The 27,175-nt window shown below is 37.2% G+C and overlaps 1 protein-coding gene across 1 annotated transcript; it reads right to left on the minus strand.

Annotated features, from left to right (window-relative positions):
- Nucleotides 1-3,054: 3,054 nt before the first annotated feature.
- Nucleotides 3,055-11,368, minus strand: ACRALDRAFT_204666 (uncharacterized protein; the record flags this gene model as incomplete). Its single annotated transcript, XM_071021521.1, has 2 exons — nucleotides 3,055-3,347; nucleotides 11,356-11,368. 2 exons carry the CDS (start codon nucleotides 11,366-11,368, stop codon nucleotides 3,055-3,057), a joined length of 306 nt encoding a protein of 101 aa, XP_070880282.1.
- Between the last annotated feature and the right edge of the window lie 15,807 nt (nucleotides 11,369-27,175).

Below are 27,175 nucleotides of genomic sequence, written 5' to 3' on the forward strand. Positions count from 1 at the left end.
GCATATAAATATAATGGAACGCTATACCTTATCTTTAAGCTAGCTAATAACTACACTAATTATAAGTACTAATATATTAGGCTTAATATGTATAAGTAACTTACGGTTAAAGTGCCGAATAATAGGTGCCTTTATAAAAAGTCTCTTTATCTTAGTAAACGCTGCCTTAGCTTTTAGTCTAAAAACGATAACCCCGTGGTTCCCCCCCTTAGTCAGGTCTATTAATAGCGCGGCTACCTTTATATAGTTCTTAATAAACCTTCTATAAAACCCGGTAAAGCCAGTAAAGACTTAGATCTTCCTAATAGTACTCGGCTCCTCCTAATCGCGGACAGCTTCGACGTGCGTAGAGTTTATATAGACTCCCTCGGGGCTATATATAAACCTAAACTTAACTCCGCCAGTTTTAAACTCGTATTTCCTAGGATTAATAAAAAGCGACTAGTCGCGGAGTTATTATAGGACTTAACGTATATATACCCGGTACTTGTCTAGGTCCCGACTATAAATCAAAATATTAATAAGATATACTACGTAGATAGTTTCTATAAGGCCGGCCAGAGCCTAGTTAATCTATTCTTAAAAACTCGCCTAGGCGTTTATAAGCCCGAATAGTATTATCAGGTATTTAAAGTATCCGTATTTTATTCGGAACACCGTCTTATATTTATTACCTGCCCGGATATAGAGCCGGTAATAGGTATCTTTAAGGTTAAGCTTAGTGTAATAATTAGTGGTAGATAACTTAGCTAGGCAGGGCCCCCTCCTATAGAGTTTATACCCGCTTATGCTTACTAGGCCTATATTCGGGTACTATTACCTAAGCAGCTTAAATATATATAATCCTCACTGCGTTGCTTATTAGGGTAAGGTGGATTTTCGCGATCTGTTAACGAATACTCGTCGGGAGGTCGCTAACTAATTGTAATCTTTATAAGTTAAGAAGTATATGATTATACGGCGTCTAGTCTACTATATAATCCGGCCGTCTTAATAGGCTATTTACTAGGTTTATTTTACCTAGGCGGTATTAAACCTTATAATCGAATAACGATAATAAGTATACGTATTTGGTAAGCCTTCCGCGAAGGTCCCGCGCCTGCGCGTTCAGTGTACTCCCAAGCGCCTAATAGTCTATTAGTACTATAAACGCCTGCCCCATACCTTTAAGATAATAGCCTACTAATTAAGGCTCTCTATTATAGCTAGTAGCTCCTACTACCTTATACCTTATCGTTACTCTATTTTAGTAAGCTTCCGCGAGAAGTAGGCGACTAGTTACTATCCCGTCTTATACTACTAACTCAGGATCCCTGATGAAGCCTTATTTAAGGCGTCAGTCTTAACTCTTATATCTAGCACCAGGTTCTAATAGCGTAGAATAATGACAATACTAAAGGCGATCTTTAATAGCTCGAACGCCCGCTTAGCGCTATCCGGGAACTCGAAAAGTCCCTTTTTCTTACCCGCTTAATTACCTTTAAATAGCGTAGTTAGCAGTATCGTTACTCTAGAATATCCTTTAATAAACCTCTTATAGAATTTAGCGAAACTAAGGAAAATTTACATATCACGGAATAACTCGGGCGCCGGCTACTCGGCGACGGTATATATACGTTCTGGGTTTATAACAATACCTTCGCGGGTTACTAGGAACCCTAAGAGATCTACCTAGTTATAGTAAAACTTATACTTTAATAGTCTCGCGTGTAACTAGGCCCTATAAAGCTAATCCAAAATCTTCTTTAGATTCTTTATATATTATTCCTTTAATATAGAATATATAAGGATATCGTTAAACTAAGTGAGATAATATATATCTAGTAAACCGATAAGCGCTTAGTGAATATACGTCTAAAAGATTGCCTGAGTATTCGTTAGCCCGAATAGTATAACCGTATACTTATAGTGACTATACCGTATTCTAAACGCTATCTTCTAGCGGTTGCTTTTCTTAATCCGGATCCTATAATAGGTATCTCGGATATTTACCTTTAAGAAATACTTCGCACTAGTAAGCCTACGGGGCTTATTAACGGTTGAATACGACCGGTTATTATCCTTTCGGCGATATACTTTTTTAGCTCCTTTAGCTAAGCTTAAAATAAACCATATAAGAGCGCGAATAGCGGTTTCTTCCCGTCTTATAAGCTAATCATGTATTCAGCGTCCTTTAACAAGGGTGGCTTCTTCGCGGCCTATTCCCAAAACACGTCCTAGTAGTCGGCGATTTCCGGCGGTCATTTAACGACTAGTCCGTATATCATCTTATTATTATTTTTAGATAGGATAGTTATATCCGGCGTACTCGGTGTGGTAATAGTAATAGTAGCAATATATCTTAATGAATTGGGCTACGAATAGTAGGCTGTACGAGTGCAAGAGGGGAAAATCAAGCAAAACGCTGTTGAATTCTTAGAATCGTAGGATTACTGCTTATTACGCGAGCGTGAAGCTATGTGTGTAAAGAGCTAACTTTACTGTAGGTTGTATAGCGTATATCAGGGTATTTATATCGGCATGAACCAACGCGTTTTTGACGTCGAACTGCCTGAATTTCCAGCCGTGTGATACGCCTAGTATTAAGGCTAGTCTATAGCTTTCTGGCCGGCGGGTAGTAGAAAAGGTTTCTAGGTAATTAAGACCTAGAACCTGATTAAACCCCTGAATAACCCACCGAGCTTTATATGAAATAGCTTTGCCAGAGCTATTATATTTAATCTTGAAGACCCAACGACCTCCTAGTACGTGGTAGTCGTCTTTTATTTTATTATAATTATTAGGCGTGTTTTTTATAGTTATTAAGTCCCAGGTCTTCCTCTCTTCCAGTTCAGTTATTTCTGCTACCATCGCGTCTATCCATTTATCTTTATCTGGGCAGTTAATAGCCTGTTTATAGGTAGCTGGTTCGTTAAGAGAATTTATAGTTAAAAGAAATAGGAAAGTTTCTTAAGACTATAGGTTTCTAAGTATAGTATCTTTTATAAGGTATAGTGCACTATTATCGTAGGATATTAAATCCTTATAGTCCGGTTTTAAAGGTTTTAGGGGTATTTAGACTTCTAGCCTGGTACTTTGGCTATTATTATTATTATTATTATTATTATTATTATTATTATTATTATTATTATTATTATTATTATTATTATTATTATTATTATTATTATTATTATTATTATTATTATTATTATTATTATTATTATTATTATTATTATTATTATTATTATTATTATTATTATTATTATTATTATTATTATTATTATTATTATTATTATTATTATTATTATTATTATTATTATTATTATTATTATTATTATTATTATTATCAGCTGGAACTTCATAGCCCGCTGCCCGTAGACTCTTTCGTCTATTATTATTATCCTCTTCTTTAGGTTAAATAGACTTAACAGAATGTTTCGAAACGCGCAAAGGAATATTTTGTGAAAATTAACCGGTATTTTCACTAAAAGTGATTCCTTTATTATACTTAACGGGCTGATAAGGCCCGCGGTTAGAAACCTCATTATATGCCTGAGTATTAACATAAGGAGGGAGGTTATTATAGTTGTTAGGCGTATAGTTATTATTATAGTTATCTAAAAAAGCGTGAAGAAACTGATTTTCTAAGACATAAACGTCTCGAAACCAACCAGGCTTTTTAGATACTGGGTTATAAACCTTATAGTTATAGTCGTTGAAACCTATTAAAGCACCTCGTAGTGCCCTTGTATGGGATTTCTTCTTGGATCCGGGGCTGGTAGAAGACCCTGAAAGATTGGGTGGCGACTGTTACGTAAATAGCCTACACGACGGTTATCACGCCCTGTTATTAGCTTAAGTAATAACTAAGATATCGTATTTACGATACCTAGTATATTTATATAATATATATCGTAAGCTAAGTATATATATACGTATAATACGTATAGTATTATAGTATAGGGTACGCTAGTTATAAAGTAAATGTCTAGTTATATAGCTATAATCATATACTGTTTATTTTGACTTAGATATTATACTTATTATTCTTATGATTCTTACTTATTATAAGTATAATATCAATAATATATATTATATACGCCTTCGCTCCCTTCTCGATAACCTCGTAAGCTTATAGCTCGGGGTTTACGGTAAAAATCGGCCTATAAACGAATATTCTGCAGGCCATGTTAATTATAACACCTTCTTAGCTTATACAATCGTTTAGGAGTAATAATTATATGGTACCCTCAGGTCGATCCGTATATAGGAAGACCCTCTTCAATAGGCGTGGCTATCCTTCTGCGTCTAATAAATAGAAAGCTAGGCTATAAGCTCCCTAGACCCTCGCCGGGCTACGATTAAAGCCTTCGATTTCTAGAGTCTTAACCTTTAGGGGCGGTTTTAACCCTAGGCGTTCTACTAATACTAGGCTAATAATATCTACCTGTGTATAAGTATCTAAATCTACGCTAAATTCGATCTCCTTCCTCTAACGGATTATTATTATTATCGATCTTGCTACCTTACCTATAGCGATCGCTAGCTAGTTGTTAAGCGTAGGTTCGGCCCCCCCGTCTACGCCGACTCGTGTCCCAACGAGTAGAGTTCTCTAACCCGAATATTATTATTAAGGTTGTTATATATAGTATACACGTTACTAATACAGGCGTGACCCTTCACCACCCTATTATTAGTCGTCTATTATTCCTTATTACTATAGTAGTTCCTAGAATAGTAACCCTATTTACTAGAATTATATCACCGCGCCTATAGAGGTACGCGTGCCAGGCTATGCTTATAAAGGCTCTAGGCCCGAGCCTAAGGCCTTTTAACCCGTTAAGGGCGCCCTCTTCCAGTCTATAGCTTTATTTAGGTCGGCGGGCGTATACTAACCCGTCGCCAGAGTGCTCCCCCGACTAAAGCGACCCTCCGAATACTAGAAGTTCGATAGGGTCCTTTTACGACTAGTATCCGATCGTTCGCTGCTCGCCTTCTTAATAGGACTTATATCCTAGAATAGCTATGCCCTATTTACTTACTATATAAAAAGGCGCCGCCTCTATTATAGAACGGCTTGGGTAGATATCCGGCTAAAGGGCGAGGAAGAGCCTAATAATATTAGAGCAATTCGTGGAGCTTAAGTAATAACCGGTTTAGTATTTACTAGTATTATACGCTGGATATAAAGGAAATAACGGGTTAGAAGTAAAGAATTAGCGCTTTACGTAATTAGTATTAAGGATATCGATAAAGCCCTCCGTAGTAAGTTACTAGTCGACCCCCGGAAGTATATTCTGGAAAAGATCCTATAATCATTTCCCGACTTACTCTTAGACTTATAAGTCAACCGGCTCCTACCTTACTAACCTAAAGTTAGCTAGAAAGTAAACTTTATACGAGGACCTAACGGAGAGGAGCTAGAACTACCCTAGGGTCCTCTTTATAATATATTAAAAGTGGAGCTATTAGTCCTATAGAAGACCCTTACTAACCTAATCGATCAGGGGTTTATATAAGCTAGTAGCTTAGAGGCGGAGCTTTAATTCTATTTATAAAGAAACTAGGGGGCAGGCTATAATTTTATTATAACTACTATATCCTAAATACGATTATATAAAGAGACTCTAATCCTCTCTTATTAATCACTAAGATACTCCGGAGCCTAGAACGAGCTAAGTGGTTTACAAAGCTCGATATAGTCGCCGCTTTTATAAGATCCGAATAGCCGCTAGCTATAAAGCGAAGACTATATTCTGGACCTAGTTCGGTTTGGTTAAATAGTTAGTATGCCCCTTTAGATTAAGTAGTACTCTTATATCCTTTTAGCGATATATTAATAAGACTCTTTAACGCTACCTTAACGATTTCGTTATTATATATATTAACAATATCCTTATCTACTTAAGCGGATCTCTCCTTGATTATAAGAAAAAGGCTAAACTAATACTATAATCTCTAAGCAATACCGGGTTAACGCTTAACTTAGCGAAGTATAAGTTTAGTATAAAGACCGTGAAGTATCCTGGATTTATAGTCACCGCTAGTTAGGGCGTTTTATATAAGCCTAATAAACTAAAGGCGATCCGAGAATAAGAAGCCCCGACCTTAATAAAGGGAGTCCGAAGCTTCCTAGGCTTTATAAACTATTACTGTATATTCGTGGAGAACTTCGCTTATATTATAGCCGTACTAATAAGATTAACGAAGAAAGACCGGGAGTTTACCTAGGGCCTTAACGAATAAGCGACCTTCGAAGAAGTTAAGAAGAAGTTTTAGGAAAACCTAATCCTATAACAATAGTTCCTAAGTAATAAGACCTTTATAGAAGACGATTACTCGGGATTTATTATGGGGCCATTTAACTTAGCAGGACGAATAAGGATACTGTTATATAGTCGCTATTACTCGCGGCGATTTATAGGAGCTAAGTATAATTACTTAATCCATAATAAGGAGATATTAGCGATTATAAGCTGTATAACGTATTAAAGAGCCGAGCTTCTAAGATATAGTAGCTTTACAATTCTATCTGATTATAAGGTATTAGAGTATTTCATAATAAAAACGATACTTAATAAAAGATAAAGTGGATAGGCTAGCGGGTTAGCTTAATTCGATTTTATATTAGAATACTATAAGGGTACTAATAACTATACTATTAACGTCCTCTCGCGGAGAGAATAAGATAAACCGAAAGACTTTTTAGACGAATAGGAATAAGCCCGATATATATAATTAATTCTAGAAGCCTTTATTCCGAAAAAGATCTGACTCCTTGGCGAGAACCTGTATATATTTGAAGCCGACGATAAACTATAATAATTATAGGACTCCACGGCGAAGAAAGATAATTAGTACCGTTTAGCTACCTAAGCCGTATCCGAAGGCGAATAGTAGTTCCCCCCTTTATTAGGTCTCTAAGCTTAGATCGCTAAGTATATAACCACCTTATAAGAGTTACTAACGTTCCGAGACCGCCTCTAGGTGCTAAGAGCCTAAAAAGGGAGTATACTATAAACCCGAGTAATATAAGCTGTACACGACTCTATAATTAGAGGCTCCTCGGGAGAAGAATATATAATCGCCATTATAGTAAGACGCTTTTTCTGCCTAGGAATAAATAAAGATATATATAGGTTTATATAAAACTACGATATGTATAACTAGAGCTATGCCTAAAGGAATACTAGATAAGGACTCTTAAAGCTATTACTAGTCCTAAACGAATAAACAACTACTTATCTATAGATTTTATAATAGACTTACGGCCCGTTAGCGAGAAAAAGTATAAATACCTATAGGTTATAACTAACCGATTAATAAAGGCTATTACTTTTAAAGTGATAAACTCTATAAAGGTAGAAGCCTACGCCGAATAATTCCTATACTATTATTTTCGATTTTATAGTATACCCTGTTTAATTATAAGCGATAAAGGTTCTAACTACATAAGCCGTTTCTAGCGATACTTTTATAAACTAGCCAGGATTAAGTAATAATTAAGTATAGTCTACCACCCTTAAACTAATAGCTCTATTGAATAAGTTAATTAAAAAATATAAGCGTACCTCCGAGTATTTATATATTACGCTTAAGACGATTAGGATAAGCTACTACTTATAGTATTGTTAGTGTTAAAGAACCAAAAGAGCTTAACCACAAAGATAAGCCTATTTTTCTTAGAATATTATATACTCACTAAGCCTAGACCCGTAAAGGGTGGTTAAGAGGTTTTGTATCTCCACTATGCACACGGACTTTTTTAGTTGTTTTTCTATTGGTTTTCGCCCGTAGAATTTCTCTATAGTACGTTAGTGACCTACGGCCCTAACACGTAAGACAATTATTATTCGGGCGGTACCTCTTTTTATATAGGAAATTAATGAAAATAGATATTATTTTCGGATAAAACCTAATAACCTGGACGTGTATATCCCTTCGCGTAAACTATACTTATGTTTATAGGAAAGAGATTTTATAGCACCCTTTAAGCCCGTAGGAAAAGATTTTACTGATTTTACTACTATACTTTAAGCCGATGCCCATACCTACTACGCCCGCTACGCCTGGTACGCGGCGTTACCGTCGTTATAAGGATATTAAACCTTTCTCCGAGTTTAGATTCTACTGCGGTAATAGAATATACGTCACCTATATAACCTTCCGAACTACTAACTAGGTTAATCGCTAATCTAACCCTGCCCCCGAGACTAATCGCCACCCTATTAATACGCCCGCTACGCAGCGTTACCGTTATTATAAGATTATTAAACCTTTCGCCGAGTTTAGATTCTACCACGGTAATAATATATATACTACCTATATAATATACCAGGCCTAAACCGACCCTAGAACCAACCAGGCTAATAGTCAGGCCAGTCGCTAAACCAGCCCTATAGCTTATATAGCACCTATAGCTAGGCGTTATACCTCCCGCCACCGCCCCCGGCGCCCTTTACAACCAACCCCGTCATTCTCTCTAGAATATTTTTATACTTTACCTATCGAACTTACTGGCCTACTACGGCTTTCCCGACTCGCCGTAACGGTGCTTCCTATAACCGGTGCTATAGGTGCCGCGAGGCCATAGCCCCCGGCTCTCCCCCTAGAAACGACAATACACGTATATTACGGGACCGGGTGGTTTAGGCGAATCCCTAGCTATATATTTATTGATTAGATCTGGTTAGATAGATACTCTCTAATTAATAAGGTTATAATCGAGTATTCTAATCTACGATTAATACGGGTAGAGTATAACTATTACACTACCCTTTATTAGATAGGTAAGAGATTATAGGTAGGTATCCTGCTTTTATAACTATACTAACGTTTATTATCGGTTTATAAGAGTCTATTATATTAAGCTTTAAGTTTAGTTCCTATTATAATCAGAGCAATAAAAGGTTAAAACTAGCCCTAAACTGCCTGCCTATATCGAATAGCTACTACTCTTTTATTACCACAGGTCCGTTAACTTCTAAACGTTTATTTATCGATATAATAATGCGTTTACCTTTACGTCTATATAGTGTATAGAGTCCCGTCGCGGGCTTACCGCCGGTATTATATCTTTCTTGATCCACGGCGCCCTTTATTATATTACTAGGTTACTAAATCACGCGGGGCGTATTCCTGTTTTTATATAGTTATATTTCTATAAGGGTAAGGATAATTAACTAGGGTCCTATATTGACAGCCGGTGACACCCGCCTGCTCGCACTGCCTATACCTAGATACTTCTATATATAATTTAATTAATCGTCGCGACGATACGCTCGATTAATCGTAGTGACGATACCGACGATATACTTAATTAATTATAGCGACGATACGCTCGATTAATCGTAGCGACGATACCGACGATACACTTAATTAATCGTAGCAACGATACGCTTAAGTAATCGTAGCGACGATACGCTTAATTAATTATACGTGTCTGTAAGTATGTAGGTATTAAAGGAAGTATTGGCGGCTGGCGTCAGGCCTTGTCACTACCGCCCTAGTCGGAATATCTGATTGCCCTAGTCGGATTATCCTTACCCTTCTATAATCCTTAGGTATAGCCGACCACCGCCACGCTAACGCCCTATCTCTTAACGGGACGCTTAACTAGGAGGTTCTAGGCGGGCTATTATCTATCCTATATATATATAATCCGTTTACTACGATTTATCTTACCGCCTATAAATAATTAGATACTCTTAGTAAGTAAGGCCGAGTGCTGCTAAACCCATAGATACGGTTAATAATAGAATACGGTGCAAATCGCTATTAGAAGAACCTGCCTATTATAGGTAAAGTTACCGCTATTAATCCTAATAAGTCTAGTTAGAGGGGTTACCGGGATATCGTCCTGGCAGAGAGGGGCCCGGGAAATAGCATACGGGCTTTCTATCGTATTAACTATAAGCACCCTGCGTATCTACCACTTTCTTATCCACTTATATATTCTCTAGGCGGGACCGTATATCACTAGAATATAAGGCTACGGGATCTTAATAACCGTGCGCGTTAGGTTATAGAGGTAAAGTTCCGGTAATACTACTATTACCTATTATATTAATGCCTGCGGTAGAGGTTAGTACCCTTTATATACGGCCGGCTGTTTTAGTAATTTCTGTTAATATCTGCTATTAATAACTACTTTATAGTTATAGGCAGTGGAATCAGGAGCAAAAAGATATATATCTTTATACTAATTTATCTATCTTAATATCTCATTATTAATATAGGTAGTTAGTAATACGGAGATATAAGGTATAAGCAGAGATAAAAGTCTATTACGTAATAAAGAATCTACTACGTAATATATTATATAATAAAGAGTCTACTATATAATATATTATATAATAAAGAGTCTATTATATAATAAGGAAGTAGTCTATTATATAATAGGCAAAGCTTATTATTACTGCTTTAAGACTAGTCTCTCTATATACTGTTTATCTATATATATCTAATTTCTCTCCTTCTTCTTTCACTCCTTTTCTTACTCTTCTTTTTATTAATTACTATATTCTACTATTAGTACTATAGAATATTACTCTATTCGATTCACTTAGCCTTTTATTACTTAAGCCCCTTTTACTATCTCCTTCTTTAATCTACGGCTTCTAGTTAAGCTTATGGATTTTATTTAAACTCTCTTAGGTTATAAGCCCGGCAAGCTTAAATACACGCAGGCGCCAGGTTTTATAAACCCCTTTATTCACTACTTAAAGCTCGAAATCTATCTTAAAACTAACAAAGAAAAGGTTCCCTTTCTACTAATTCTTAAACGTTACGCTCTTAATATAAGAGGTTCGCCGATCGAGCTTCTTAGGAGTATTTAGTATTTTCTAAATCAAAACGGACTCCTTCGACTAATAGTCTTAGACTCCCCTCCTTTTCTTTATAAGGATAGCCTCTCCTTTCTCCCTTATAACGATTATTTAGTATCCTATCTCGAAAAGAGGTAATAGGAGTTTATTCATAAAAAGGAGAACTGTTTCTTAACTCCTTATTATATCCTAAACGAAAATCTTCGACCTTTTATCGACTACTAAGAACTATACCTTAAAGTAATAGAAATCAAGGATAATATTAACTAGAATAAGAGAAATTAATAACCTCGCTATCCTTCCATACCACTCACTTATTGTTTTCCACGGCTAAGAAACAGCCTAATTAACGAGTCCAAAGATATTATCGATCTTATTAACGATAATCAGGATTAATTTTTATCTTAAAGTAACTTAGGTCCGGGTATTTACTCTCCTGGATTATCCCTTTAGGAATTACTCTTATACGGCTCTTTTCTATCGGTCGCGTTCCTAATTTATTAATCCAAGGCTCTTTTCTATTAGTCGCGTTCCTAATTTATTAATCCACGGCTCTTTTCCATCGGTCGCGTTCCCTCTTTTTTATCGGTCACGTTCCTAATTTATTAATCCACGGCTCTTTTCTATCGGTCGCGTTCCTAATTTATTAATCCACGGCTCTTTTCTATCGGTCGCGTTTCTAATTTATTAATCCACGGCTCTTTTCTATCGGTACTATTACCTTTTCCGACCGATAGAGGTTACACGGATCCGTTCCATCGGTTCCACGATCCATTCTACCGGTTCCACGATCCATTCTACCGGTTTCACGATCCGTTCTATCGGTTCAATTACCTCTTTCGACCGACAGAGGCTATTAAAATTGTTAATCCACGAATCGATTCGATCACTTATTATAAAGGAAAAATCAGAAAAAATATAAAAACATAAAAATAAGTATTAATAAGAGCGGGGATTAAACGTGTAAAACAGCTATATCTTTACCACTACGTCACTATTCCGTTAAGTATATAGTGACTTATAATTAACTGGTATATATACTTAGTTATGCTTAAGTAGAAATCTTATATATCAGATATCATCTATAAAGATTAACCTTTTCAAATACCGTTTTTAGTTTCTAATTCCTTTACTATTCGTGTTATAAAAACCCGACCTTATTCTCTATCTTTAATTATTTAAAAATAGGAAATAACGAAGATATTAAAGAGATTTCTATCTCTAAACTTCGAGGTCGAGAGGGATATAAAACATGGAGTCTTAATATTAAAGCTTATTTCTTTCGAAAAGGAAAGCTTTTAGAAGAGGTTATAGCCCCACTTCCGGCTAACCCTTCTAATAAATAAAGAGAAGAGTCTTTAAAAGCTATAGGAGATATTCTATTTACCTTATTAGCTAGACCTTTAACCCACGTTTATAACCTTAACTCCCTACACGAAATATAGGAAAGGCTTAAAGAATTATATAAAGCTAAAGGCTTCTAGGCTGATTACGAGGTCTTACGTTCACTATTTAACCTTATAGTATCTGACTTCTCTAAGTTAGAAAACTTTCTGTATAAGGTATAAGAAAAGATAGTAGAACTATAGACCCGTAATATAGAACTATCAGATAAGGTTATTTTTGCCTGGATCTTAAATAGCCTTAATAATAGATATGATTCTATAACTAGCCAAATAACTCAAGCCTTACGTTATAATATTTAAGAATATTCTCTTAATAGACTTATAGGCGAGTTAATCGACGCCTCCAATAAAGTGGAACGCTCTAATACTACTTTGCTCTTAAATAAGGGACGTAAAAAGTCCTTAAAACCTTAGAAAAAGACTAAGGGAAAACACTATAACTACTATAATAAAGCTAGTTATAATACCGCCGATTACTTTAAATTACACCCTAAGAAAAAACCTAGTTGGTTTAACTCTAGGGGGGGTAAATAGTAAAAAGTCTCTAAAGAATAAAAAGATAAAAATACTGGATCTAGATCCGTTAATTTATCTAAAAGAGATCGGCAGATTTTAAATTTTCTATCTAAAGGAGACTAGTTATCTAAAAAGGAGTAAAAGGTTATAAACCTTATATCGTAAAGCCCAGACAAAGAAAATGATTTAAATGACTCTGAAGTTATTAATATTATATAATAACGTTAATAAAGCCCTACTATTAATACTAAAGAACCTAGTATTAATAATAATATTATTCTTAAGGATATATATCCTCTACCTATTTATATAGAAAAAATGGATATAATAGAAGATAAAGAAGAGGTATTAAACCATTAATCTTCTTTATATTAACTATAATTCACTGATTTAAATATAGATCGAATAGTGGAAAGAATTCACGAAGTTTAGTTATTTTCGTGCCCTTTAGATCTCGAACAGAACTTCTATATCCATAATGGAGCTACGTCTCACGTTATATCTAATAAGGGATTATTTATTTCTGTTAAATCTATATCCAGAATAGCCAAATGGGGACGAGCAAATAGTATTTTAATTACTTAAATTAGAGATGCCCTAGTTAGATTTAAGAATACTAATAAACAGCTTCTTTTAAAAGAGTGTTTATATATTCCTGAACTAGGTACTAATATTATTAGTCTTCCTGTTTTAGACACCGAAAATATTCGGGGTCTCATAGGTAATAAAAGACTAGTAATTTTTAATAATAAGTCCTTATTAAAATATACTACTGCTTTATTATATAAAGGTCTTTACTGGACCACTATACGGGCTGTATATGTTAAAAAATCTAAGCTATTTATATCTGATGATAAGCATTAAAAACAAAGAAAAAGGAATCTAAAAAGAAGATCCCTTTATTTAAAAGATACTTTATCTTTATAGCATAACCGACTAGGCTATATTAATCCTAAGGCTTTAAGCAGTTTATTATAAAATACCTTACTTCTAAAAGACATATCTATATCTAAAGAAGAGCTATAAAAGATTAATAGCTGCTATGCCTATAAAAGCGTAAAACCTATTACTTTAGCTAATAGGTATTCGGTTAATAAAAATAGGGTATATACCTATTTAGAGCGTGTTTATATAGACCTATATGGCCCTATTACACCTATAATATATAACCGAAAACGCTGGATCTTGTTAATTCAAGACAGATTAACTAGATATATTTGGGTTATTTTACTACCCGATAAATCTAAGGAACTTATTACTAAGGCCGTTACCGAATAGAAGGTATAAGTTGAAAATATATCTAAATCCATAATTAAAGAAGTGGATACCAATAGGGGTAGCGAATTCGTTAATGATTCGTTTAGACGTCTTTTTATAGGCGCTATACATTATATTAAACCCCCTTATACACACGAACCTTAAGGCTCTATTAAAAGAGCAATAGGGATTATAATTATTAAAATTAGGACTCTGTTATATTATTTAGAGCTACCTTTTTATCTTTAGGGAGAAGCAGTAATAACTGCAGGTTATATATATAACCGAACCCCTAATTCAGCTATAGGCTTTCAAACGCTATATAAGCTAAAGAATAATAAAAAGCCTGATATTTTAAATATTAAGGTATAGAAGTCTATAACGTATTATCGAAATACGGACCCTAACCTTAAATAATTAGGCCCACGAAATCTACGTGGTGCTTTAATAGGCTTTAATGATTATAACTATAAAATATATAATCCAGATTTAAAAAGCATAATCTGGGTTCGAGATGTGTATATTATTGAAAATCGGTTTTTAAAGTCTTTAACACAGCGCGAGGAGTCTGATTTAGTTATACTAATAGATTAGGCTAAAACTTCCCCTTAAAGCGATCCTATAGAAAATACCTTTATCTAAAAAGAAAATAATTTACGGGCTACCTCCTATAATAGTAATAGGGCTCTAACCGGGACTATAAATCCTATAAAAGACCCACTATAAATATGATTATTAACCTCTTATAAAGGTAATAATAAGGCTATTAAATATTCCAGAAACCCTTTAGATAATCTAGAAGTGGTGCTTCCACCTTTTACTAAAAAGGGAAGCTATAAGGATATTATCTCTAAGTCCTTAGATTAATTTATAGATTAAACAAGTAAGGCCTTACTATATCTATTAGAAGATACCCTATTAGGAAGTCTTTAGCAGCTTACTATAGAGTCTATACTCTTAACTATAAACACTATACTTAAACCAGCTATATATAAATAAGCCTTAAAAAGCCCTAAAAAAGACTATTAGATAGAGGCTATAGAAGCTAAGATTCAAGAATTAAATAAAAGAAATACCTGGAATATTATTAACGTTAATATACTTCTAGAAAAGGAAAAACGCAGCTTACACGTCTTAGGGGGACGGTGGGTCTATAAAGTTAAATACGATAATACGGGAAAACCTATAAGATATAGGGCCTATTAGGTTATATAAGGTTTTAATCAGGTACTCGGTATAGATTACCTCGAAACCTTTCGTACTACTTGTAGACCAGGAGGCTATATGTTAGCCGTTATCCTTGGAGTGCGTCTTGGTTAAAAATTTAAATAACTAGATGTTATGAATGCGTTCGTATGCGCTAATATAGATATTAAAAATATCTATACTATACAGCCTATTGGTTTTAAAAACCAAAATAAGGCGAATAGTCGAATATACAGGCTTAATAAGGCACTATATAGGTTAAAACAAAGCCCTTGTTTATAGTATTAATACCTTACTAAAATCCTAAATAATTTAGGAGTAGAGGTATCACCTATGGATAATAGAATCTTTACGTATTATAAAGATAACGAAAAAGCCTTATTTTTATACCACGTTAATAATATAATTATAATAAGCCTGAAAAAAAGACTATAAATTAATTCTATACGGAATTATCTAAGGATGTATCCCTTAAAGATCTAGGAACCTTAAGTACGTTTTTAGGCTATTAAATTACTATTAATTCCGAAAGGAAAGTAATTTATATAAGCTAAACGGCATATACCGCTAGAATATTATAGTGGTATAAAAAGCAAAGCCTTAAACCGGCTGATACTCCTACTATTATAAAAATAACTTTGTTTCCTAACCAGGAAACTGCTTATTAAACCGATATAAATCAATATTAACAGGAAATAGGGGCACTACTATATGTATCCCTGTATACTAGACCCGATCTAGCCTTTGCAGTTAATAGGTGTGCAAGATATATAAGCAATCCTTTAAAAGACCATTTTATAGCTTTAAATAGGATCTGGGCTTATTTAAATACCTATCCTGATATTGGTCTTATTTACGACTATAATAAAGACCTTAATATATTCGGTTACTCTGATTTAAGCTGGTCTGATATACCAGAAAACAGAACCTCAACAGGAGCTTATACCTGCTGTATAGGGTTAAATAATCCTAGAAGCTAGAATTCATAATAACAAAAGACTATAGCCTTATCATCTATAGAAGCCGAATATATGGCTTTAACTGAATCCTGAAAGGAAGTCGTATATATCTATAACCTATATTAAGACCTTATTATAGGTCTTGGGTTAGATATATCGTTGCTAACTCCTACCGTTTTACTTAATAACGAAGGAGCAAAGAAAATAACCTAAAATCCCGAATTTTATAAAAGAGTAAAATATATTAATAGGTAATATCATTACTGCCGTTAATTATACTTAGACGGGAAAATTAAACCCGTATATATTAATACGGATTATAATATAGCCGATATATTAACTAAGGGTTTAGTAGCTCTAAAGCATAAAACTCTTAGTGGCTATATAAATTTAGGCACTATAGAAGAACTTCTAATAGAGTATAAGAAACCTGATTTTACCTTATTAACTGAATTTAAATATTAATAGTTAATCGATTAATAAGATCAGAGTAATTATGGGTTTTTTATTCCTAAAAGAGGAATTTTCCTATAAAATCAGTGGGTTTTTTACCTATACAGGTTTTTCTACTATAAATAGACTTAGGATATTTTTTCCCTAGTATCAGGGTGTCTTACCTAAGTAAATATCACCTTTAATAAGCATAAATTGGTTTTGAACTTCTTGTAACCAATAAGAAGAAACTAAGAAAAAGGAAAATAACTCATATACCTCCTATAGCAGCTATCAAGATGATCTAAGCTAGATAGTCTAGCTTACGAGGGGGTGTTAATATCTGCTATTAATAACTACTTTATAGTTATAGGCAGTGGAATCAGGAGCAAAAGGATATATATCTTTATACTAATTTACCTATCTTAATACCTGATTATTAATATAGGTAGTTAGTAATACGGAGATACAAGGTATAAGCAGAGACAAAAGTCTATTATGTAATAAAGAATCTACTGCGTAATATATTATACAATAAAGAGTCTACTGCGTAATATATTATATAATAAAGAGTCTATTGTGTAATAAGGAAGTAGTCTATTGCATAATAGACAAAGCTTATTATTACTGCTTTAAGACTAGTCTCTCTATATACTGTTTGTCTATATATATCTGCTTCCTCTCCTTCTTCTTTCACTCCTTTTCTTACTCTTCTTTTTGTTAATTACTGTATTCTACTATCAGTACTATGGAATATTACTCTATTCGATTCACTCAGCCTTCTATTACTCAAGCCCCTTTTACTATCCCCTTCTTTAATCTATGGCTTCCAGTTAAGCTTGTGGATTTTATTCAAACTCTCTTAATTTCTAGTAGACTTATAGGCTTTATATAACTAGAAGAAGCTTAACTAGATCTAGCGCCACTAGGCCTAGATACGGGCCGACGTATATACCGGTATAGTAGACTAGGCCTATCGCGGGGATAGTAATTTTCGTAATATTAGTCGGCGGGTTATTCTGCCCGCTACTTATCTTAGCAGGCAGCGTTTTATCTCCTAATACTATTAGAATTCTATAGCAATTATTCGGTCCCTTAGCCTACCAACCTTCTTTATTATTTTTATAGTAAACCCGGGGTAGCCGGAGTTATTTATTATAGAGGGGCAGACCCGTGTTCCGGGTCAGGACGTTGGATATCACGTGACCACGTACGCGGTCCCAGAGATCTGGTCTTGTATGCGGCTATTCTTCGGAATAGACCCACTATATCTAGCTAGCTTTTTGTCCAATCTTTTACGATCGTCACCTATCACCCATTATAATCATAATTTGCATTATCCTTGCTTTTCCGGATATCTAGACGATCCAGAAGAGCCGACCGTAGGCCCGCTTACCTATCTAGCTATTCGTTCCCCTAATCGGACTACTGCCGACCCTTCTAGAGGCCCGGCGACCGTCTCCTCGCGACCCTTAGCTCTAGATACGGACCCGTGACGAGCCTAACCCTCCTATCGGCTAGCCTATTAGTTGGTTATTTGTTTTGGCCCTAGCGGAGCCGTTCTGTATAGTGACGGCTTCGCCTTTCTTTAATTAGTACTCGGAGGCGGATATATTCGGCGTAGGACCTTTCCTGCGCTCGAGGGTAGTTCCGGCCTGCCTAAACGAACGGCCTATTAACGTTATTAATACGATACGGTCACGGTTTTCTTTATTCTGTTTTAAGCCTTGGAGTCTTGGGTTTTAAGCTTTTAAGTCTTCGAGTCTGGAGCGTTTGGATATGATACAGCTTCGGATTTTAAGCCTTCGGTTCTTTAAGTCTTATTTTAGATACGATACGATTTCTGGTTAGTCCTCTAATAACGGGCAAAGGGCTCTAGAAAAGGCCTAGAAGAATATCGCGTTACGTGGGCACTAGAAGAAGAAGCGGTCTTAGAGATAACGATTCTGTTTCGAGTTCGAGTTTTGATTCCGGTTATAATATAATAGCAACAAAAACAATAAAAACACTATATACGAAAACACTAAAAATAGTAGCCCGGGGCCCGAGTCCTTCGGGAGAGTAAAGGCTGCCTGCTCGTTAATAATAGCCGCCCCCTATCCCGACGCAGAGACTGCCTGTATATTAATAGTCCGATACTAGTTCCGATTCGACGGGTCCTAGTACTACGGATACGGAAGAGTAGAGACTGCCTGCTTCGAAAGAATGATCTAATCCGACGCAGAGGCTGCCTACTTGTTAATAACAGCTATACACTAATCCGACGCAGAGACTACCTGTATATTAATAGTCCTAATATAAGAGGAAGGTATTACGACGGCGATGTCGTGGGAAGAGGAGGATATAGTATAGAGGTGGTTAGAGTCGCGTATAGGATACGTTCCTATTCCTTTTAATCGGGTTAACCTTATGTTTTAAGGTCCTCGCGAGAGTCGCGCTAAAGGTATACGAGGCAGCCCTATAGGAGCTATACGCTTAAAGGGCACGCGATATCTCTTTGCCGTTATTTGCTTCCTATTCGTCTAATCAGACTAATAGTAACGTTATTTATAGGCAGCCTACCGAAGGTAGCCGTAGCCTGAGCCGAAGTAGTAATTGGAAAAGCCGCCGCCGCGGTAGAAGTACGACTCCACGGTAAAGTCAGGAAAAGAGTCCCGCCGCCCGGTATAATCCCGTTCGCTAGATTAAGTGTTATTCCTACGGTTAGGATAGCCACCTTCGGCGTATATGCCCAGAAAGGAAGAGCCCTGCTAGCTCCGGGATCCGGAAAAGCTCCCGTGATAGCTCCGCGCTTTAGAAGAACTGGCGCGTTGGTTCCGTTAATCCTGTTATTCCGGCGTAGAGCTCCCGTGCTAGCTCTGCCGCCCTCGCCGTGAAGAAGAGCCCTGTTAGCTTTATGGTCCTGAACGGGCGTTAACATATCTTTTTTTAGGTGGATTTGCCTTTAGGGGCAAGGGATTTTTAATCCTATTTTTCCTCGCTGTCTTCCTCCCTCCTCCTCCCTCCTCCTCCCTCTTTTCCCTTTTCCCGCCCTTTTCCTTTTTTCTCTTTTTTCCTCCACCTATTCCTTTACCTAATCAGGGTAATAGAATCGTTTTCGGAAGCAGAACTCGTTTATAGACTCCGTGGGAGCTATTTTAGTTCCTAACGGGGGCCGCGTTCGTGGACTCGTATCTAGGGCCGCGTCTTCCTTTTAATTACGCCCTAGAGCCTGATTTTTTTTCCTAAAAGCTCCGTTAACCTGATTAGGACCTTTTGTTTTTATTTATTGTTTTTGGGTTGTTTAGAAAGCTGCCCTTGAGGGGGACCTCTTCGTATAGCTTTAGGGCCGATGGATATAGAGTCCTACCCTTCCCCCGATTCCACCCTGCCTGATTTTTATTCCCTTCTTTTTTACGCGAATACCCTAATCACGAGGCTATTCTTTATATAGAAAGCTATACGCCGCAGAAGCTTCTTCGTATAGCTTTAGGGCCGATAGATAACTAGGCCCGGGGCCTAGCCTATAAGTCTATTGGAGTCCTACCGATTTTTCAGTTTCTTTAGCTTTTCTACCCAGCACTTTACCTCTTCCTTAGACTATATCTTTTATAGTTCTTCACCTTTTCTTTTACTCATAGCTATATTAGCCTAATTAGAAGAAGATAAGTCGAACGGCTCCGATTTTAATTAATTCGGCCTGCTAGTTCTTAAGTGGTTATTAGTTAGTTTAGTAGTACGCGTTAGATATCTTCGCCGTCTATTCGAAGCAGACTATATACCACTAATCCCGCCTACCCTTTTTAATCCTGCCTGCCGTTTTTTCTACTAGTAGAGTCACTATAAGCTTTTCCTCTTCTCCTCTTTTCCTCTTTTTCCTATTCTTTTTACTACTCTTCTTCTTCCCGATATCTTCGTTCCTCTAATTAGCCCGAGCCTAATCCGCCTACCTATAGTTAATCCGATTAATTTAGTTAATCTAGTTAATCTAGTTAATCTAGTTAATCTAGTTAATCTAGTTAATTATGTTAATCCTGCTTTTCTCCCTGTTCCTTTAAGCCCGGCTATAAGCCTACCGATTCCTGCTACGAGACCCGGTTCTGTTCTTCGCCTATCGACTCTACGAAGAACCGATAAACCGCGATACCTTCCTGCCTTCGACGAACCGACCCTCCTATATACCGTGCTATGCTACCGCTAAAAAGATCCGACCTACGTCCTTTACGCCTACGAACCGAGAAGTGGACTGCTTGCCTTAATCTAAGTATTAGAAAGAGATAAATATACTCTGCGTTATCGCCTGGTTCTGTGTTCTACGTTATTAATCTTTTACTAGGCCCGCCCTTACCGCCTGCCCTGTGTATGCGTTCGCCGCCACGTCGTTATATCTTCGTCGTTATAGTCTTCTCGAAGACTATGCTAGGGCCGCCGCCTATTTTACCGCCGCCTACTACTACTATTACCGCCGCCGCGTTGCTTATTCCTATAGGCACGACTAGGAACCGAGGAAGCCGCCGCCGCCGCCGCCTGCTCTATACGTATAAAGGACCTACGAGGTCACCTCTATCTTCGAGGTTACCGTCCTTTAAGCCCGCGTTTTTAAGAGACGTTTTTAGGAATACCGCGTAAGGAAAGAAGGACTACTTATTACTAGACTATTTATAGATGCCCTGATCAGGATAATAGAGATATATTTAGGATAGTTGCTATTTATATTTAGAAATTATTAAGACCACGAGGCGTGGCTTAATAACTTAGGGCCGATTATAAAAGTGTAGACCCGTGTTCCGGGTCAGGACGTTAGATATCACGTGACCACGTACGCGGTCCTAGAGATCTGGTCTTGTATGCAGCTATTCTTCGGAATAGACCTACTATATCTAGCTAGCTTTTCGTCCGATCTTTTACGATCGTCACCTATCACCTATTATAATCATAATTTATATTATCCTTCCTTTTCCGGATATCTAGACGATCCAGAAGAGCCGACCGTAGGCCCGCCTGCCTATCTAGCTATTCGTTCCCCTGATCGGACTACTACCGACCCTTCTAGAGGCCCGGCGACCGTCTCCTCGGGACCCTTAGCTCTAGATACGGACCCGTGACGAGCCTGACCCTCCCTTCGGCTAGCCTATTGGTTGGTTATTTGTTTTGGCCCTAGCGGAGCCGTTCTGCACGGTGACGGCTTCGCCTTTCTTTATTATATACTCTTACCGGGCTAGGATATAAATAACTGCTTTAATTTAGTTAGTCTCGTTTTTAAGTTTAAGTGGCGTAAGCCTAAGAAGGAATTACGCGATAGGATCTTTAGCGCGTTTACCGGGATTATCTAGACTATTCAGCACTAAAAACACTGTTTACTTTACCGGTATATACTTCTTTTCTTTATCCCAGAAGCGTCCGCTTTATATAAAAAGCAGGCTAATATTAATAGGGTGGTTTTTATAGAGTTACCTACGTTAAAGATAGACCCGACCAGCTGTCTCTTAGATATCGTCAGTAGGAATATAGTCTATAGTCTATACGACGACGATAAGCTTTCTACGCTTTATATTAAAGAAAGACAAAGCCGTTACTATACAGAACGGCGTGGGTAGTATAAACTCGTATAAATCTTCGATAATAGGAGTGCTTAAGACTACGAAGTGTATATAATCAAAACAATATATATAATAAGGAAACCTTTAAGAGAGGTTTCTGGAGGTGCATTGTGCTCTGATCGGGGCAACGTAGCTTAAACGAAGTGAATACAATAAACTGCACAACTTAGGGTTAAAAGGATAATGATTATATAGGATAATACGCATCCTCTATGTCTAGGTGGCGTCGCTACGTATATATAATGTATAAGATAAATAAAAGACCGCGCGTCTATAACGTTATATAATATCTTAATAACATAGCACTAGGTCCCCGATCTACCCCTCTATAATATATAGTCTAATCGCGGCCTAGTCGCTCGCTACTCTAAGGGATTTCCGAAGCCTTTTACCCCGGAGATAGTTATATAGGATAATAGCTACCCCGAATATAGGCGTTACGATACTAAGTAGTATATATTAAAGAGGGGCCGGTCTAGTAAAGTCCGCCTAGAAAACTGTTTCGTAGTCCTTTATAATCCGTATCTATATCTTAAGTATAGCGTTTATATTAACGTTAAGATCTACGGGACTATAAAGGTAATTAAGTATCTATATAAGTACGTCTATAAGGGCAGCGACCGTATAACGGTTTAGATTACTACTAAGGAGGGCGAAAATAAGGTATCCCTTTATCTATAGAGTCGTTATATCGGGCCGATAGAGGCAGTGGTGCAGTTATTCGAGTTCCCTGTTAATTAAGAGTATCCGCCTATTATACACCTACCGGTCTATCTTAAGGGTCAGGAGCCGATCTATTTCTAAGAGGACGCGACCGCCTCTTAGATTATTAGGTAGTTAGAGTAGTGGAAAGGTCCGCTTAGAGCTTTCTTTAATTATAATCGCGAATATAGCTACGGTTATAATCTATACTATTACGAATTCCTAGGCCGTTATACTTAGTTACCTTAAGAGTTTACGTGGCGACTAAGGCGGCGGGGCTTCTAAATTAGCCGCCTATATTATATCCCGCCTACCAAAGGAGAGCCCTAGTACCTATAGCTACTATTAGTATCTATTTATAGCCCGACTTCTTTTACTAATCTACGTATAATTAATAGAGTCCCTTATAGAACCTTTCTCGAGGCCTGCGTTACTACCGGTTTATTATATAACGACTATTACTAGGTCAACTATTTTAAAGAGGCCGCTATTTAGTAGACTAGTTACGCCTTACGGGAGCTATTTATTATAGTACTTACCTTTAGCGATATTTTACGTCTAATAGCTATCTAGGAGGCTTTTATAGATCTAAGCGGCTGGTTATAAGTTGTTTATAGAGTGAGGCCGAATAATTGAATTATCTAAAGCTAAGGAGAAAAGAAGGAAAAGGGAAAACTCTGTAGGTGCTTACGACCTAAATATGATATCGCGGCAACCCGCTAGGAACACGCTATAATTAGTCGGAAGATCCGGTGCTTTACCGGATTATCTCCACGGGGTTAACCCGTAATATTACCCCCCTCCCCCCTCGGTGAGCTGTTAACCTCCGGTATAGGATTATAAAGCGTTAATATTAGATTAAATAACGCCTCTTTATTAATTAAATAACAACCTCTAGCAGCTCTTCTGCTATAAGTAACCTCTCGGTTTATTAAAGAGCGCTCGAGGCGAGCCTTTATAGTTATACAATTAATTAACGTTCCGTGTAGGGATATAGTTATTATTCGTAGTCGGGTCGTAGGGTTATTTCTGCTATATAAGGAGCCCCGGTGGCGTACCTTCCCTAACTAAGTAACTTACTTATATTAATAATACTAACTTCGCCGTCGCCTCTATAGATCTATTTTTCCTCTCTTCTTTAATAATATCTATCACTATCTATAATACGTTTTCCGTTAACTACGACTCCTTTATATATCGTACTATCACGCTAACCTCTTATCTCCTTCTTTTAGAAGATATTTAAGTTTTTAGGATTATCCCCGGCCCCTAAGGTACGTCTTCTCGTTCTTCTTATAATCCTCGCGTAACGTTTACTAACTTATATATATAATACAGGGGGCTAATAATAACAATAATAATACTAGTAAAGAGGCACCTACTCCCGCCCCGGCTAGTAAGGAGATCACTACTCCTACCTCGGCTATAGACCGCCGCGCCTAGCCAGCCCGAGCCACTAAGGCTAAGGGTAAGCGTTCCGGGCGAAGCTTCTATAATAGTTAAGAGCCCCGCGAAGCGCGCTCGCGGAACAAAATATCCTCCTAAAGGGACCCGTTTAGTCTCTTACTACGCTTATATAAAGGTAATTACTAACGGCTAGGATAAGCGGCGCTACCACGATTAGTCAGGACCCGGAGCGAGGATACCTGATCCTAAATACTATAACTACTCGAAGGGCGGTTATAGGTGTCTTCCTCCTCCGCCTAGGATAACTAATCCGTCGGTAGCACTTCTAGAGGCGGTAAAGGTGGTTAACGACGACCCCTTCTATAGCCCTAAAGCGGTAAAGGCGCTTATAGCGGCTTATTTAGCCTTTTAGAAGGCGTCCAGGGTCTCGAAAAAGGCTTCTAGTATTTCGTAGGAGGATAAGCCTATCTTAATACCCGTCGACTTAGGAGCCGGTAAGCCTTACTTATCAGTATATATTACCGCCTCCCCCCCCTATAAAGACTCCTATATTATAGTAGGTGGACCTATACCTATTATAGCGCCTCCTATTATCGTTACGCTTATCCTTAATATAACGATTACCTTTATAGGGGTAGAAGGCCTACGCCGGCTTAACCGGTTCCTATAAGTGGTTAAGAATATCGTAGGGGTTATAGCCGTTAAGGTAAAGGACGTTAAGTCCTCTAAGGGAAAGAAGATAAATAGGCAGGCTAAGGTTACGCTATCTATATCGTCTCCTATTATCGCGGAAAGCGTTAACGGTTATAAGAACGCTCGTAACGATATTAACCTCGACGCCTAAACCCGGTAGCTAGGGGCGGGGCTTATCCACCCCGACTTAATTAATATAAACGGCTTTACCGTTTTTCTAACCTTTATTTAATCCTTACTGCCTTTCCTATAACCCTTCTTCTTTTCGTAACGTTTATAGGGTCTATTATTAACTTTAATTAGGCTATACTTCTCTTCGTAGCGGTCTAGGGCGCTTAATTCTTATAAAGACTCTATCGGTTCCTAGTATATCTAGGCGTATCCTTCCTACTTTACTAACGCCTCCTTTACCACGCCTCTACCTACCTTCCTATTCCTAGCGTATAGGATTTCCTTTATTATCTATTCGTTTTCTTTTAGACTATCACGAATTAGTCCGGGTTAGGGGTTATATAGGACTTAACTAGGAAGCGGGTCTTTGCTTATATATCGTAGGAGGTTTATATAAAACCTCGGGTATATATTTGAAGGTATATTTAGTTTTATAATATACGGGTTAATAACTTTAGTAACCCTATACTTTTAGTATAGCTAGCTTAATTTACGCGATAATTATAGGGTAAAGTAGTTTATAAATAAGAGCTATAAAGGGCGCCTTCTTAAAACCGTTTAGCAGGGATATAATACTTATTCGCTAACTCTTCCTATTATAGCTATATAGCTATTATTAAGGCTTAGGCGAACTCTATAGCCTCTTAGAGGCGGCGGAGCAGGTTATAGGCTATAAACTCCTAAGTATCGTAACTTAGTTCTTCGTAAATCTAAATCGGGTCGATATAGTATCCGTGTTTTAGGAAGAACAGACTTATCTTAGTAGTAAAGCTCTCCCGGTTATTTAACGCTAGTTAGGCGGCGGGTAGTAACTTATCCTAATCGTCTTAGGCGTAGTAAATAAAGGCTTAGAGGTACGCCTATACTTCTTACTTCGCTTATTTAATAGCATTATCGGTCTAAGGGTAGTAAGCTATACTTAATTATTATTTGATTCTAACTAATTTATAGAAGTATTACTAAAAGCGACTTATCTAGTTAGAACCTTTATTGCTTACGATTAAATAAGGTATACTATAAAACCGAAAGTAATAGTATAGGAACTATTCGGCGTATACTTCCGCTTTTATAGAGTCTATCGCTTTAAGAGTAATAGCCTTTATAAGTCGATCGGTTATAACCTATAGGTACCTATACTTTTTCTTTTTAGCGGGAGGTAGATCCGTTATAAAGTCTATTAATACGTTACTCTATCAGGGGCATTCTATTCGAGGGGGACTTAGAGGCGGTGAGGAATGCGTTAGGAACCCGGAACCGGCCCTAAGGTTGACCCTAGGAGATATTTAGGACCGAGTTATGTTTTAGGACTATTAAGCTGGCCTGAGACCTGTCGTCTTAGAGCCTTAGGTTATTATATACTGGTCCTAGGGAGGATAGTCACTAGCCCTTAAGTAGGGTGTTTCCCGTTAAGTCCTGAGTTAGAAGGGCTTAACGAATAATCTTATAATTATTCCCCCCTAAGGTTAGCCTTATAACCTATCCTTATTATAGTCTTAACGACTCTCTTTACTCCTTATATAAACCTATAACATTTTATTCGTTCTAACCGTTTACGGGTATAACGACTATTAAGAGTTTAAAAAACTAGTTATTTTTTTAAATCCTACTACTACCCCTAACTAATACCTAAGATACCCCCTAAGCGCACCGCCCCCGTTTATACCTAGGATACTTTCCCCGCTACTAAAGGAGCCGAAGCCGGGCTATTAGGCGTCGATCACGAGTAATCCCTTACGCCCGAGTTAGAGGATAAAGATAATAACCCCGAATTCGAGATTCGCGGATAAGCTAACCCGGGCGCTCGTGATCCTATAATAGGACCACTACTCGACTAAGGGACCCCCTAAGTCATCCATATAGGACCCTAATTCGATATTAAAGACCTTAAGGGCCGCCCCCCCGGCACTTTATCGTCGGCGGAACTCGACTTCCTGATTAAGCACTATAAGGACCGCCGAGCGCGCGAAAAGAAGGAGAAGCGTCTCCTTACCCTCTAATAGGGGAAGGACCCCGATACCTCCGAATATACCCCTTAAGGGGAC

The sequence above is a fragment of the Sodiomyces alcalophilus genome, assembly GCF_042370955.1.
Source record: "Sodiomyces alcalophilus JCM 7366 unplaced genomic scaffold ACRALscaffold_1, whole genome shotgun sequence".
Taxonomy (NCBI): domain Eukaryota; kingdom Fungi; phylum Ascomycota; class Sordariomycetes; order Glomerellales; family Plectosphaerellaceae; genus Sodiomyces; species Sodiomyces alcalophilus.